The sequence below is a fragment of the Mastigoproctus giganteus genome, chromosome 7 (genome assembly GCF_048544385.1).
Source record: "Mastigoproctus giganteus isolate SK-2022 chromosome 7, ASM4854438v1, whole genome shotgun sequence".
In the NCBI taxonomy this organism is placed as follows: domain Eukaryota; kingdom Metazoa; phylum Arthropoda; class Arachnida; order Uropygi; family Thelyphonidae; genus Mastigoproctus; species Mastigoproctus giganteus.
Window position 1 is genome coordinate 92,818,873 of NC_143581.1, and position 15,990 is coordinate 92,834,862.

At 36.3% G+C, this 15,990-nt stretch overlaps 1 protein-coding gene across 1 annotated transcript in view; it reads left to right on the forward strand.

The window, feature by feature from the left end:
- Nucleotides 1–8,789, forward strand: part of LOC150083078 (uncharacterized) — a 305,874-nt gene extending 297,085 nt beyond the window's left edge. The window contains exons 18-19 of the mRNA XM_090377773.1: nucleotides 659–856; nucleotides 8,064–8,789. Coding sequence (XP_090233899.1) covers nucleotides 659–856; nucleotides 8,064–8,151 — 286 coding nt within the window. The 3' untranslated portion in view covers nucleotides 8,152–8,789. The remainder of the gene's footprint in view (nucleotides 1–658; nucleotides 857–8,063) is intronic.
- The last annotated feature ends 7,201 nt before the right edge of the window (nucleotides 8,790–15,990 follow it).

Below are 15,990 nucleotides of genomic sequence, written 5' to 3' on the forward strand. Positions count from 1 at the left end.
CTGTTATTTATTAGTATATTTTATTATTACATTAAACTGGGTTATAATTATACTTATCTATATTTGTTCTCTTATTGTCTATTTGGTTCTTAGCTTTGCTAACCAAAACGGACTTTAGCCGATGGGTTCCATCTGCATTGGCACAAGTAAGTGCTGACAACTCCTTGCTGTTTTGTGCACTCAGCCAGTGCGCAGTCAGAGTGACTCATCTGCCTTCCTAAATCTCGTGTGTCTTTCAAAGTACTTAACTGTGAACAGAATATTTCATATTACGATCTGGGTTTACTGTATATGTTTTGGGACATACTAGTATCCCATGCCTTTTAGTACATTGAGATAATATCATAATTTAAAATTAATATTAGCCGAGTTAGTGATAATTCATTGCGGTAAGCTTTTTGTTACTTATTTGCATAATAACAGGAGATGTATTTTATGCAAAATACTGTGAATAAATAGTTATATTCGCTAGCTTCTGCCCCTGCAGGTTTCACACTCCTTAGTGTTTGATCTAGAAGGAGAGGTTAGAGAACTCCCTCATCTCTAACCTTGACAGGTGTATATAAAAGGCTCAATGAATTCAAGTTTTCTTAGTATAATTAACCACTGTTTCCCCTAGGCACGAGTCTTCTGTTGTAACTGTGCTTTACCTTTCTAGTGGTTATGTTGACTGCTGCAAAACACTGTTATCCTGGGGAGCAAGCATGGACAAGGAGGATGCCCTAGGCAGGACAGTAATAGACATGGTTGAGGAATACAACTTGGACGAAGTAGCAGTGGCATTAGATGTCTTTCGACAACAATTTGAGAACTTTCAGAATATGTTGCAGCTTATGACCTCTCAGGATAGCGCCAGGTAAGAACTGAGGTTCCTTTATTTGTGTAATAAATCTTCAAAAAACTGGAGGATAGTAATCAAACAAGGTTTGTTAGTAATATCTTGGTAACCTGCAAAGATAAGTTTGCAATAATTTGCTTAAAATTAATATTCTGAAATATTCATTTCAAGCAATTATTTAACGTATGAGTTAGTGCAATTGCATCAACCTGAGGCTTTAGCCCTAAACCATTCTGCAATTATTTAACTTGAAACTTAACTTAAAATGAATATTCTGATATATTAATTTTAAGTTAAACAGTTGATGACCAATAATCTCAGAGATTTAGTTTTAGAAATTACAGTTTTCCATACTTAAGAAATATTTTTTGCAATACATAAAGGACTTCATAGATTGTCATCCAGTTGGCAATGTGGAAGATAAAAACTGCTTATTATGGATATATAAAGAGATTCAGAACAAACACAAGTGAGTATATACTTATGTTTTGAATCCCTTTTTTTTTTTTGTAATTTAGATCCAGCAGAATCTTAATCTTTAGTGAGATTGTATGTACATTAGACTCTACCTTAGGGTGTTCTTCATGCTCCAATTTCAGCTAAAATTATGGACAAAATCCCAATCCAAAACCACAGTTTTGAGGAAAAACATTTAAAGTTTCTTTGACTTTGGAAAAATCAAGTTTTTAAGTTTTTTACTTAACTAAATGTTGTTTTATAAGCTGTTTTTAATCCATATTGGTAATTTATGATTACCATTATGTAGAGGCTTAGAAACCACTTTTGCGGTTTTGGCATTGTGAAGTTTGAAATTTTGTCAGAAATGAAAAATTTATTAATAACATATGTTTAATTACAATAACACTCAAGTTGGTATAAATTAATTTTTAATATTTTCTTCATATTCAGATTCTTCACTTAAATCTGGTGCTGGTAAAATACAGTATCCCTTATTTCTATTGATGCTCTTAAATTTAAATAGAATTTGTGATACTTCTTCAGTATTCAAATCTTGGCACATTTTCATTAAATCTTTAAGCTTTGCTTGGGATATACAAAATTCCTCATTATAGGCTTGGGAAGGTTAGGTTGCTCATTGCTGAGTCTTCCTTTAGGTCTACTCTTATAAATTCATCTTTGTAGTTTGTTTTGTAAAACATTATGACATGCCCATACTGTCCTTTTTGGAATTCAAAGCAGTAGACTTTTCTCCAAAGAATAATGCCTTTAAGTTGTTTGGCGGGAAAAGTAAAATCGTAAATATCATATTGCATGATATATACACAGAATGGTGTAGGTTTTAATCTTGCACCTCTAAATATTTAGGCCCATCCCTCAGTGACATCAACCTGGACTTCATGAAACGGTCATCGACTATCAAAGAAGAAATGCACTGCCACTCAGTGTTGAAGTGCATGATCCCCCATTATCCCCTCATAGAAAAACAATACAGGTAACCCTCGTATAACATGGTAGTTAGGTTCCTATGAAATGTCATATTTCTGCGTAACCATGTTATATGGGACTAAGAAAAGATACAAAAAGGGGGGGTTACGTTCCAAAAGCTAACAAAAATACACCATTCTAGATTTTGTGTATCTTCTGCTCTCTTTAAAAAATCTGATTTTGTTGATAAATCTTTGTGAATTTCATCATATGGAACAAAAGCATTTTTGAAGCTCCCTTCATTCAAAAAATAAGCAAAAAATAAGATTCTAATTGCTCGGCTAACTATATGCCTTCCTGTATGCTTTTTAGTGTAAAATTTGGAAGTTTAGAATTTTCATCTGTGCTATCAATCTTCTGAATTGATATTGTTACCACCAAATCCACTTTGCCAGCCTCTTTTTCTAACAGTAATTCTTCAACGTCTTCAGTAATCACATCTTTTTTTTAAGGAGCATCAGCGACTAAGGCCATGTTGCTCTGCATGTATTGTCTATAAATTGTGTTTTTTGCTGGATGAAAAACCCATGCTGCCCTTGCCTGACTAACTCAGCTACATTGCAAAAAAAGACCCATAAAAATTCCTCCCATCATCAACAGGATTCGACCTCAGATCTTTTCCACCCGGCGTGGGGAGGAGGGTGATTCTATCAACTGTGCTACCCACGAGGGCTTCAGTAGTCATATCATCAAAACCTTCCCCTCCTACCGATGTAGTAAGTTCTACTATCACATTGATTCTGTTTTCTGCCGGTTCGACCATATTTCCTGAATGAACTGACTCTGGCCATATATTTTTCCACACACACACACATTTAGAGTTGATGGTTTTACTTCTTTGTGAGATCCTGATACAATCCACAATTGAGAAACGTTTCCATGCCTCCATTACTTCAATAAATTCGGAATCAACTTTTTCCAACATCCATTGTAAGGATTTTCTGATGTAATTAATTTTAAAGGTAGATATAATGCCTTGATCTAAAGGCAGAAAGAAAGAAGTTGTATTAACCTACAACTGTGGTGGTAGAAACATAACTTCAGCATTTGGATGACTTAAATCTTTTGGATGGCCTGGCGTGCTATCCAATAGTAATAAAACTTTGAAATCTAGATTTTTCCACAAGTTCAACAGCACAGAACATAACACGGGGATTTCCCAACAAAATAAAATACAAGGATTTCTCAATAATTTTTTTTTTTTTTTTGACTAGCAAGTGAACAGTGGGGATTCAAAAAGAGTAGAAATGTTGAAAAATTGCATCCAACATAATAGCAGGGTTTTCCCTGCACAAAAGCTCAAAAATATCATTATCCGAGGTTATACAGGGGTTGCCTGTACTACTCCACTAAGATTCTAAGACCCACAGTCTTCCCTCACACTTTAGTTAGGAGTATCTTTATAATAATCATCAGCAGGATTCCTTCTATGAGAGTTAAACAAAATTAAAATTGACCTGCCTCACTCAAGATCAAAGGAACTTGTTCAGAGTTGGAATGTTGATTTAAATGATATTTTTTAAGACACAACTGCACCTGTTCCATCTTGGATGTATGTTTCTGCCTCTCATGATATACATTTTCTCCAGTGGGGGAAGAATACTGTACCTCCTTGCAATATCAGACAGTTACACTCAGCTCATGCTACTCTGAACTCCCATGCCTGTAAAACAGTATGGTAGGTGCTTCAGTTGTTTTTCCTTCATGTACAATTAGAGAAACATTATTGTTAGCATGCAGCATCTTCACTGCTGAATTATATGCCATTAAGTTAAGCCTTAGTAAGATTACTGAGTTTTCCATCTCACCTGTCATAAGTTATACCAACTCCCTCAGTGCTGTCTCTGCCATAAGGAAGAATTTTTCATCTTCTCGTCCTTTCCTGAAATACATTTATTCCCAGTTATTCTCCTACAGCATGTCCAATCAGTTTTTGCTAGATCCCTGGCCATTCTGGCATTACGGGAAATGAAAGTGCTGATCTTGCCGCTAAACATTCTCAGGTTTCTTACACTGACTATAACTCTGTCATTCACAAAGCATGCTACGATAAATGGTCACAGATCTTGAAAAGTAACACCAACAATAAACTTGACTAGATAAGATCCAGAGCTGTGGCTCTCTGGCTTCTGACGAAACAGAAGTGGTATTGGCAAGACTGGGAATTAGACACACTCATCATACTCACCTCTTCCTATTATTGGGAGAAAACCAACCCCAGTGCTCATCCTATCACAGTTAACTTATGGTCCGTCATTTTCTGGTCGATTGTCCCTCACATTCAACCATCTGGTTAAATACTTTTCAGTCATTCTTTGTGTTGAACATCTCTCGTGATTTATCTCACTTCTTAGAAAATGAAGCAAATATAAAAGAACTTTTAATCTATTTAAAATGTATTGGCCTATGCAGGAGCATATAATTAACAACTATAATGATATGGTCATGCAAATAAACTATGAATAGACACGATTTGACCGCAGTAGCCCTTGTGTCATTAAACCCAATAACACAATGACAGTAGATGAAATAAAATAACATCTAGAATATGTTACATGTTTGTAAGCTAAAATGGGACTCATCAGAGCACAGAACTGTACCCCATTTGTCACATATTCATGGCACCAGTTTTGACGACTTCTGCAGTGGTTTGGGGTTAATGGGATACAAACCACTGGCTTTCTTGAATAGAGCCTTCTTAGCATAGTCCAGTTGGAAATGTTTTCAGCTGTGGTCACTGCAACCTCAAGAGACAGTTGATGACAGGACATCGTAGGGCTCTGTCCTGCTATTAGAGCCAGATAGCAGTCTGTTCTGGTTGATGTTGTCCTTGCACGACCTTGGCCAGCTCTTCTTGTAATGGTTCTGTCTCCTGAAACTGCTTTTATAGTGCTGAGACTACACTGCATTATAAATTAAGCCAATGTGCCGGCATCTCAAAGAATCATCTAAATGATGATGACTTGTCATCATTAGTACTGGAGATGTGGCTATCCCACTGAGCAAGCCAAAAAAAAACAGGAACAAAGTGATGTGGTTGCAACCCATTTTTTTATAGGCACAAGTAATTTGCAGCTCTGTAAGGTGGTAGATCGATTTATATTGGATATTCAGAATTTTCATGCCAGGATGCCTACTATGTCAGATATTCGCAAAGAACATTTTGTTTTGTTAATTTTGTCAAGAAGTGTACTAACGGTGCATCCAGGTGATATATAGCCTCATATTGCTTTCTAGAAATGCTGATCACACCAGTGTAATAGGGTTGGAAACAGGATTTATTTTGCCATACCTAGCCTTCTGTATAAGTTTTATCCAACTTCCATCATTGCAGCAGGCCAAATCAGCAGCTTTATATACAACTTAAGGAACAAAATGAAAAACAAAACATTGTCGCTTTATTGGAGAATTATTTTCTACAGCAACATGTTTGAGGGGCAGCCAGAGGGTATAAGCTAATGTCTGTGTGGATATTGGTCTTGCTATTCCTATGTTGTACTAGGTAGTTCACTGGGCCACATTGCTGCTCACCTGGGTATTGACCACATGTGAAACCATAGAAAAGGAGAACTAAACAATGCAGGCTATTGCACATCTTGTCCCCACAATCATATTTTTGTTTGAAGTTGAAAAGATCTTGATGCCAACTCATTCTTCCTTGCAGACATTGGAAGACTGATCACCATGTATGCAAACTAAAATTTTATGTCAGCCATTCCTGATTTTGAGCTGCACAGAACAGTCCATTTCTACACATGTGGGGGTGCTGTTGCAAAGCCAACTCAGTATATATAGAACTTACAATTTCACAGAACATAATATTCTTTGGTTAAAATGCTTACCCTTTACTTGTGGTGGATTCTTTTAATACAGTCATCCTAATTTATTTTTTCTGAAAAGTTACATAACTTAAAACATTAATGTCATCAACTAATGATATTTCCAAATAGGCCTACAAGGCTGGGGGAGTATATGAATGCAATAAAGTCCGCAAACTACAGGAAGTCTACCGTGGCAGAACACTTTTGGGAGAAGCAACATCAAATTTCCCTGGAGGATGCTGTCATCACGGATCATGCACAGGGGTTCTGGAACCGTAAATGGCTTGAGAGTTTACGTATTGGGGCAGCTAGCAATTCCATTAATAGAGACAGGGGTGTACGCTTACATCCCCACTTTGAAACCGTTGTTCTTGGACAAGATGAACGGTTTCAGCTAGCGCACTCCCGAGCCATTTCTGGTTCCGGTGCACAAATGGGAAATTCCAACCATATTTCTGAGGAACCATGTGACGAGTGCCATGGATCTGCTATTTAAGGATGTGCCGCACAGCAGAAGTATGCTGTTGAGAAAGGAGATCGCTGTCTCCGAAAGCTACAGTTGTTATGGTATTTTAGTATTTTTTTTTACATTTCTTATTTTATTGTAAATTAAACCACATCAGTTTTAGATTATTATATTTTTATCCTATATACTTGTAATTTTATTTTATTGTAAATAAAGTGTTTTAGTTGCAGTATTGAAATTTGTTTATTTAAATACCGACTGGTGTAAAGTCTAATTGCTCAATATAAAACTAATGATATTAGATGGTTAATTCTAGGAGTTTGCTTGTAAACAAAACACTTATCAAGTGTTTTATAGCAGAGGAAGTAAAAAAAAAAAAAAAAAAAAAAACACTTGTGGCTCGCCATGACACCACTGACCTAGTCAAATCCATTCCACACATAATTGCTGTTAAAGATAGATTTTTCATGATACTATATTTTCTCTTGTCATTCATTTGTAAAGGAATTCTTAAAGGCCTCTTCAGTCAGAGACTTTTGCTAGTCGATTTCATGCAGATTGAAAATAGATATCGTTCACTGGCACAATATGGCCCAAGATCCTGTTCTATAAAATCAGAAAGCATACAAAATGTGGATCTGTGGTATTTTGGTAGGTAGGACAGTGTATACAAATGGAATAACTTTGCATTAGGAATGCTTCCAACCATGACTTCATGTGCGGAGCCTGCAACTACAGTTTATTTAGTAGAGTGGTACTCACTCTGCATGAAGTGGCTGGAATAATGATCTGAGTTTCAACAAGGGGTGCTCTCTGGGGACAAATTAGCAGGGTCAGGTACCTTGGACATCCTCCACTTTTGCCCATTGTTCTCATACAACCACATTTTCATGTGTATCAAGAGTGGACCAACTGTGGTAGAGAAGGATCTAACATGCCCCAGACGCTATCAGAGCCAACTGCTTGTTACAAGCAAATATGCCTACAATGGGCACCAGAAACAAGTTTCTCGGTCCAATGAATTGCATTTCTAGCTGCATGAAAGGGGGGGTTGTACTGATGTCAGGCCATGTTTCGATGGGAGACCCTTGGTTTACTGGTTAGCACCTCAATGGACAACTGTACTATTTATGGTGACTGTCTTTCCAGATCACCAAGTCAAAGCTAGGCATCACAGGACTGTAGCAGTGTTGGAACTGGTTAGACAAGTATTCCAATGAGATTTCTGTTCTCCTACAGCCATCAAACTAGCCAGGCCTATTTGAACATGAGTAGAATGGATTATTTGTGAGATCGAGTACTATCAAATACCTGACAACTGTGATCACTATCCAGCAAAGCTATCACAGTGTATATATGTCTTTATTTTAGTAACAGTGTTATTTCCTGCACTCTCCCATCCCCTTTGCAAGTTGAATCTGTGCATGAAACTATATCATCAAGGAAAAAATTGGAATTACTAACTTTTTTTTTCTCCCTCTTTTTGTTACAGGGATCAGCAGGAATCATGCAAACCTTCATCTCAAGATGTTCTAGATGTATTAGAGCCCAAAAATCCTGAAAAGAATAGCGTTGAATGATGTTCTTTTTCTATAACTCCAGCATTGTTACTGACCAAGATGAAACATATCATTGTACATACATATCAGTGTAGGGAACAACGGCGCTGTAGCAGCCTGTCTTATATTGCCTTACTGTTGATCTTAAAACACTGGTGAACTCATATCGAAAAGAACAATTGGCAAACATTCCTAATTAACTCCAACTGTCATGAATTCACTTGATTCTTACTACATTTGCCTACAGACCTCTTCCTACTGGTGCTAAAGGAAACAGCCTTCATTTATCAGGGGCCTATATCTGTAAAGACTGGACTTGACAAGCATGAGTAATTACTATAAGATTGCAGGACCAAGGGATTTGTGCTTTTTTTTAAACATTTCAGAATTTCATCAAAGTTTATTCTATTCCGAATATTTAATATGTGATATTTTTTACTGTTTTTAATACTGCACTATATCTATATCAATATACCATAAGAGAGAAATGAATATACACGCACATTGTACAGTTAAAAAAAAAAAAAAACCCTTGCACGCTTAGTATGACAATGCCCATTGCTGAACATATTTTCTCCTTCAAAAATGGCTCTCTCTCCTGCATCTTTCAAACAAGCTGTGTAAATAGGCCTATGTTCTCTGTAACATTACTCTGTGATCACACAACTAATATTTCTCAGTCTTTTGCCTAACCTAAGAGAATTCTGTATAAGTAGTATTTTATTCATCCAAATACTTTAAGTAATACAGTTTATTTCTTTTCAAAACTAACAGGCATTTTAGCACTTTTTAACCTGCAGAATTCAAAATTCATCCCAATTATTAAATAAATGCAATATATTCAGGTATTACTTAGCAGATAGCTTAACTATTTGCTTGTATCTATCTGTAATCAGACTCATCCCTAAATCTGCAGATATTGTAATTACAGCTATTCTTGGTGTATATCTGAAATTTGTTATAAAAAAAAAAAAAAAAGAAATTCCTAAATCAGTGATGTCCAATAATTCATAGGTTTCTTTAAATCTGTCTTTGTATATTGATTGACTGATACAATTATTATTATTATTATTTATTTTTTTTTCAAATTTTTCTTATACAGATTCTTATTAAGAAAATGAATTTCATGTACCTATATAGGCTAATTAGCCATACATTAAATGGTCATTTTTATAAAAGAACTGGATTTATTAGAGTGAAATACTATTATCACAAACCTAATTGCTACAGAAGAAACCTGGTGAAAACCTTATTCATATATTATGATACTGCAATTTATTGATATCAAGAATTTGAACAAAATTCATATTCATGGTCATTCAAAAATTCATCAAATTTTGTAAGCCTACAACTTTTTGTTTGAACTTAGCAAAACATACCAAATCTCTCAAGCTTCTAGACTCCATTCAAAAGCCGGCAGTTAGATTAATTACTGACCCAAAGTCTCTCTCCACTCTCTATCTCACAGATGTTTTGTTTCTTCTTTCTCATTTATCCTTTCAACAACCTCTCACCACACATTTCCTGAAAATTATTATCTAATACCTTTCATATTTGGGATTTTCATAACAACAAAAAAAAAAAAAAAAAAAAAAGCTCCTAGTTTTGGTAACTATAAAAGTTAGATTGGACTAGCACCAGTCATGTTGTGGTATGTCTCAATGTCCTGCTACACCCACACTAACATGTTAAGCTAGTAGTAATGGCAAATGATGCAAGAAAGCAAGCTTATACAGGGTGATTCTAAACAAGTGTCACAAAATTCTACACCTCAAATTTGAGAAAAAAATCCTAATAAACATGGGTCTGCAAATTTCTTGTTTCCGAGATGACCAATTTTAAGTTTCAGCATGCATACATGTTGGCATAGGAAAATACTTCCTGTATCAGATAAGAAATAGCAAAGTAAACAGTCATAGTCGATATTATCTCTGTTGCCGTATGTAATGACAACAAAGGTATGTATTCGTGATTTCAGTTTAGTAAGAGAACTATGTTCTTCGATTCCTTTCTTGTGTTAAAATAATGAGTAATGGATTCACTTTTGCAGAAACGGCTGATATGCATTTCTGTTATGGTCGTGCTAATGGGAATGCACGTAGAGTTCACCTGCTTTATCAAGAGTCCTTTCTTACTCATGTAATCCCATGTGCTCGGACTTACGTTTGAGGGAACATGGTTCATTTTCTAAAAATGTACACAACACAGGAAGATTAAGAAGTGTTCGAACAGCAGCAGTTGAAGATTGCATACTCCATGCAATTGAAGGTAATCACTGAAGCAGTACACAAAGGATTTCAGCAACTGAAGGTGTTTCACAGTCTGTTGTGTGGAGAATCGTACATAAAAACGAACTGCTGTATCCCTATCACTTAAAATGTGTACAAGCTTTGTTAGAACCTGATTTTCAATGTAGACTACAATTTTGTCAATGGTGCTTGCAGAAATGTGTAGAGAATCCTTACTTCCTCTGTTATGTGTTCTTCACAGAAGAGGCAATGTTCACAAGACATGGAATTATTGAAGCAAATCATCAGCATCAAATCTCCGTCAACATTCGGGCAGATCCAAAGTCATATTCAAAGCTGCAAGTACTTTGAGATAATTTCTCCTTTATTGATCTTCATAACCAGCTGAAGTATTGCAATTCATTCTGTTATTTTTCAAGGAAGACACCATGCATCTTTGTTAGTTCTCACAATTTCAGGAAATCCCCAATGCAGCCCTTTGATATTAAAGAATGAGCACAAATCAACATTCAGTCATAATAATTTTTAATAATGTCTTTAGACCATTAAGAGTCAAGACATTATTCTAAATAGTCTTGAAGAAATGTTCATAATAAAATGACTTATGCAAGATGGAAGGAGACTTGATATGCATGTCCATTATCATTTCATTTCTGTTTCGGGAGCACAATCTTAGAGTATTGCTGATAAGTTTCACCTGTGAAAACTGTACCTTTGAAATGTAAGGAATACTGGATCTTGCCATGATGTTCATCATAACCTCATTCCATGCTATAAAAGATACCAGAGTTTTTCAAGGGAGACCAAAAATGATTTTCATCATTTTAAGCCTCCATTAAACAAAGCAGTAATATTAGTATTGCAAAATTGATGCTAGCACCAACCAATATTATATTTTCTCTTTAAATACAGATAAAATTTTGACCATGAAGGGAGTAGGCAGGAAGGTCAACCACTGTTTTATTAAAGAATAATTTTCAGACACGCAGTCTATAATTATTCTAGACTGCACGTCTTAAAAGTTAAATATTATGTATATCATCATGTTACTAAACATAAAAATTCCCTCTTCATTTGGAATAAACTGCCTGGTTTCTAAATACTATAGCTTATAAAACTAGAGTCTCTCTTGATAAGAATACCCCTCTGTATTGCACTGAGTTATAAGAGTCATATGCCACCTAGTATCATAAAGGATATACCCTGTCTTATCAAGAGTCCCACCAGAGAGAAGAATCAGACATTGAGGAAATTAGAGCCAATTGACATCAGCATTTCAAACCATCATAATGTAAGCAAAAATAAGAGTAGGAGTGTGTTATAGGCCTAATGACGCGAATGAGTACAATGAACAATTATACAGAGAAATAGAGTGGGCCAGTAAATCAGAATGTCTTATAATGGGGGATTTTAACTTCCCAGATATTGACTGGAACTTGTGAGTTGGTCACTCACACACTAGTCAGACTTTTGTGAATTTATTGAATGATTGTTTTCTGCAGCAGCATGTTCGAGAGGCAACCAGAGAGAGTAATACTCTTGACCTGGTTATCAGCAGTGATCATTCGTGTATTAAGAATTTGCAGATAAAGGAACCACTAGGTGGCAGTGATCACAGTGTAGTGATGTGGGATTTACTTAAAGATATAATTACCATCAGGGGTAAAGGAAAGGGTTTTTGCTTCCGTAAAGGTGAGTACAGTGGGATAAACTGACGATGTTACCAACAGTAAATTCTAAGTGGGAAGCATTCAAGGAATTAATCGTGGATGCTACTAAAAGTTTCATACCTATTAAGAAATATTGTTCAAGGTTTAGGCCTAAATGGTTATCAAATGAACTAATGAGACTTGTAGCACAGAAGAGAAATGCATGGGATGCATATAAATTATCAAGCGACTCAGAAGCATATGGCAGATATAAGCTAGTCTGTAATCAGGTCACAAAGGAGGTTAGGCAGGTGAAGGCAGATTACAAGAAATCCTTGGCAAAAGATGCTAAGAAAAACAGCAAGGATTTCTTTACTTATATAAACTCTAAAAGGAAGGGGATGAATCTGGTTGGTCCACTTGACATCGATGATTCGACTGTTGATGATCCTACTCAGATAGCAAACAAACTGAATGAGTATTTTGCATCTACATTCACACATGAGGAATTATTAAGGTTTGAAAATGGCAGAAGGTTATCAAATTGTAGCAGGATACTTAATGATTTTGTAATAATTGAAAGCAAAGTGGAGGAGAAATTGTTGAAGTTAAACATAAGAAAAGCACCTGGGGTGGATGGGATCTATCCAGTTATATTAAAGGAGGCAGCAAAGCAACTAAGCAAACCCTGAGGTTCCCATGGACTGGGAACCACCCCTGAGTCCAAGGATGTGTTCCGGGTAAAATAATGGAGTCACTGGTTAAAGATGCATTGCAGGATCATCTAGACAAGACTGCAGCAATAATTCAGACACAGCATAGGTTTGTTAAGGGAAAGTCTTGTCTGACAAATTTGATAGGATATTATGATGTGGTTACAAAGGAACTGGATGCAAAAAATAATTTTGATATCATATATTTGGATTTCAGGAAAGCTTTTGACACTGTCACGCATGGAAGACTATTGTACAAATTGGAGCAGAATGGTATTAAGGGTAAGTTGCTACAATGGATAAAAGGATGGCTAAGTGGGAGAAGACAGAGGGTGGTAATCAATGGGTGCTGCTCTTCGTGGACTAATGTTATTAGTGGACTCCCACAGGGTTCGGTTTTGGGTCCACGGTTGTTTTGTATATTTATCAATGATATTGATGAAGGTATATCAGGCTTAATGTCGAAGTTTGCAGATGATACAAAGGTTGGCAGGGTTGTTAATGACAGTGTGCTACTGCAACAGGATCTAGATAATTTGGGCAGATGGGCTAAGAAGTGGCAACTGAAGTTTAACCTTGACAAATGCAAAGTACTCCATATGGGTAGAAGTAACCCCAAAGAAACGTACCAACTGTGTAGTACTACACTTAAGGTGGTAGAAAATGAAAAAGACCTGGGAGTAATTGTGCAGGCAGATATGAAGTTTTCTGAGCAATGCAGACAGGCTGCCAGGGCAGGTCATGGGGTTTTGTCAATGATATATAGGAATTTTGCTAGCAGGGAAAAAGGAGGTGATTGTCCCTCTGTATAAGGCAATGGTCAGGCCATTCCTTGAGTACTGTGTACAGGTCTGGAGGCCTCATTTTAGGAAGGAGGTAGATTTACTTGAATGGTACAGAGAAGGGCAACAAAATTGGTGACGGGAATGAAAGGGATCCTCTTACCTTCTGCAAATTGTAGTGGCTGGAGACTAGGCACCTGCGCGGTGATTTGATTGAGGTGTATAAGGCCTTGAATGGGTTGAGCACGCTGAATTCTGATGGGATCCTTCCACTTGTTCAGATTACAAACCTAAGGGGGCATAAATTCAAATTAAGAAAAGACAGATGTAGAATAGATATGTGGAAATTTGCCTTTAGCCAGCGGGTGGTTAATTGCTGGAACAAACTTCCATCTGTTGTTGTGGAAGTTGATAGGTTGAATAAATTTAAGGAGGGAATGGTGTGTTTTTTTTTTTTTTTTTTTTTTTGGCTGATGCTGCATAAGCTCATACACATGCCACCACTACTACTACTACCAAGTAGCAGCCTTGCTGTCATTGTTGGAAAAATATTTGTGATGATTTGAAAGGCCAAATTAATTCATTGGTCACATTTCAATATCTGTAATTATAACTGAACTTTAAAAAAAAAAAAAAAGATCATTGTGTGATCTTCACTAATTGTAAAAATATCAAGTAATTATGTTTTGGATTCATTGCTTTCATTCTGTCCTTAAAAGTTACAAAAATTTTCTTATCAGAGATATAAATTCATGATGTTGTTTCTTTCGTTTTCTACCTTTGTCCCCAAAATTTAAAATAAGCTTACCTATTGTTACATTTTTCTTGTGAATACTTTATTCACAATTAATAAACAGTTGAACTTTAGATTAATAGAATCTATTGAGCATACATTAAATAAATACCAGAAATTCAGAAACCATTGTTCCTGGGAATTACTGAGTTTAATCATCATGTAACAGTAAGAAAAATCCATATTATTTTTATCATGGATGGGGCCACATAGGGGTTATAGTCCCCCCCACCCATGACAAAAGAGACTTAGAGTTATGAACAAAACATGCATTTATTCAAAGGAATTAATATTGTCTTGGTCTTGCCCTAATTCTGCATTCTAGTTCTTCCCAAAGTAGTAGTAGTAGTGGCATGTGATGCAAGAAAGCAAGTGTATGAGCTTATGCAGCATCAGCCAAAAAAAAAAAAAAAAAAATCACACCATTCCCTCCAAATGCCTGTCCAGTTCCTCCTTAAATTTATTCAACCTATCAACTTCCACAACGATAGATGAAAGTTTGTTCCAGCAATTAATCACCCGCTAGCTAAAGGCAAATTTCCGCACATCTATTCTACATCTGTCCTTTCTTAATTTGAATTTATGCCCCCTTAGATTCGTAATCTCAACAAGGGGAATTCAGCGTGCTCAACCCATTCAAGGCCTTATACACCTCAATCAGATAACCGTGCAGGTGCCTAGTCTCCAGCCACTGTTTGTTTGTTTGGGTTTTTTGGCGCATTAGCAACTACGGCTATAATGCACCAAGACTAGGTAATATTTAGATAAATTTTTTTTTTTTTTTTTTTTTTTAATTCTCGGTGGCCTAATTAGTAAGGCCACCATGTCCAGATATACGATAACATATATATTAAAAATAAATCAATAAAGAGGTAACAATAACATAACTTTTAAATACAATTAAAAACTTTTATTGATTTAAAATAGCTAAAAACAGCAGACACGTTGTCACTGTCGGATAAAATCTGACTGAGTGTATACGGCTCAGTCAGATGGTTAAAAGCGGTAAAACGGATATTGCTAAAATCTGGACAGTCAATTAAAAGGTGTCTAATTGTTAAAATTGTGCCACAGGACACACACATAGGAGGGTCATCAGCCCTCAGCAAAAAAGAATGAGTCAAATGACTATGTCCTATGCGGGTCCGGGCAAGAACAACTTCCTCCTTACGATTCCTGCGCAGACTAGACTGCCACGGTTCAATTACAGGCTTTATACAATATAGTTTATTGCCAGTCTGTCCATTCCACGAGTCCTGCCATTGGGAGTGTATGTTTTGGTGTATTATTTGCCTGTAGTCTGTATAGGGGACTGACAGGCAGCGATTATTATTGGGAACTGCTGATTTGGCTGCGGCGTCAGCCAAATCATTTCCCCTAATCCCAATGTGGCTGGGAATCCAGCAGAAGCGGATATCGTATTCACGTTCACGGAGGAAGTGAATCTTCTGCTGAATACTAGACAGAACTGGATGAGGATTATACCTCACAGATATCAAAGCCTGTAACACGCTGAGAGAATCGGAATATAAAATGAGCCATTGGTATTGGCATTCACTGATGTGATCCAAGGCTAACTCTATAGCATGCAGCTCTGCAGTAAATATACTGCATTCAGAGGGAATCTGCTCCGATGTAGTGCTGTCTGTAAAGATAGCAGCAGATCCCACACAT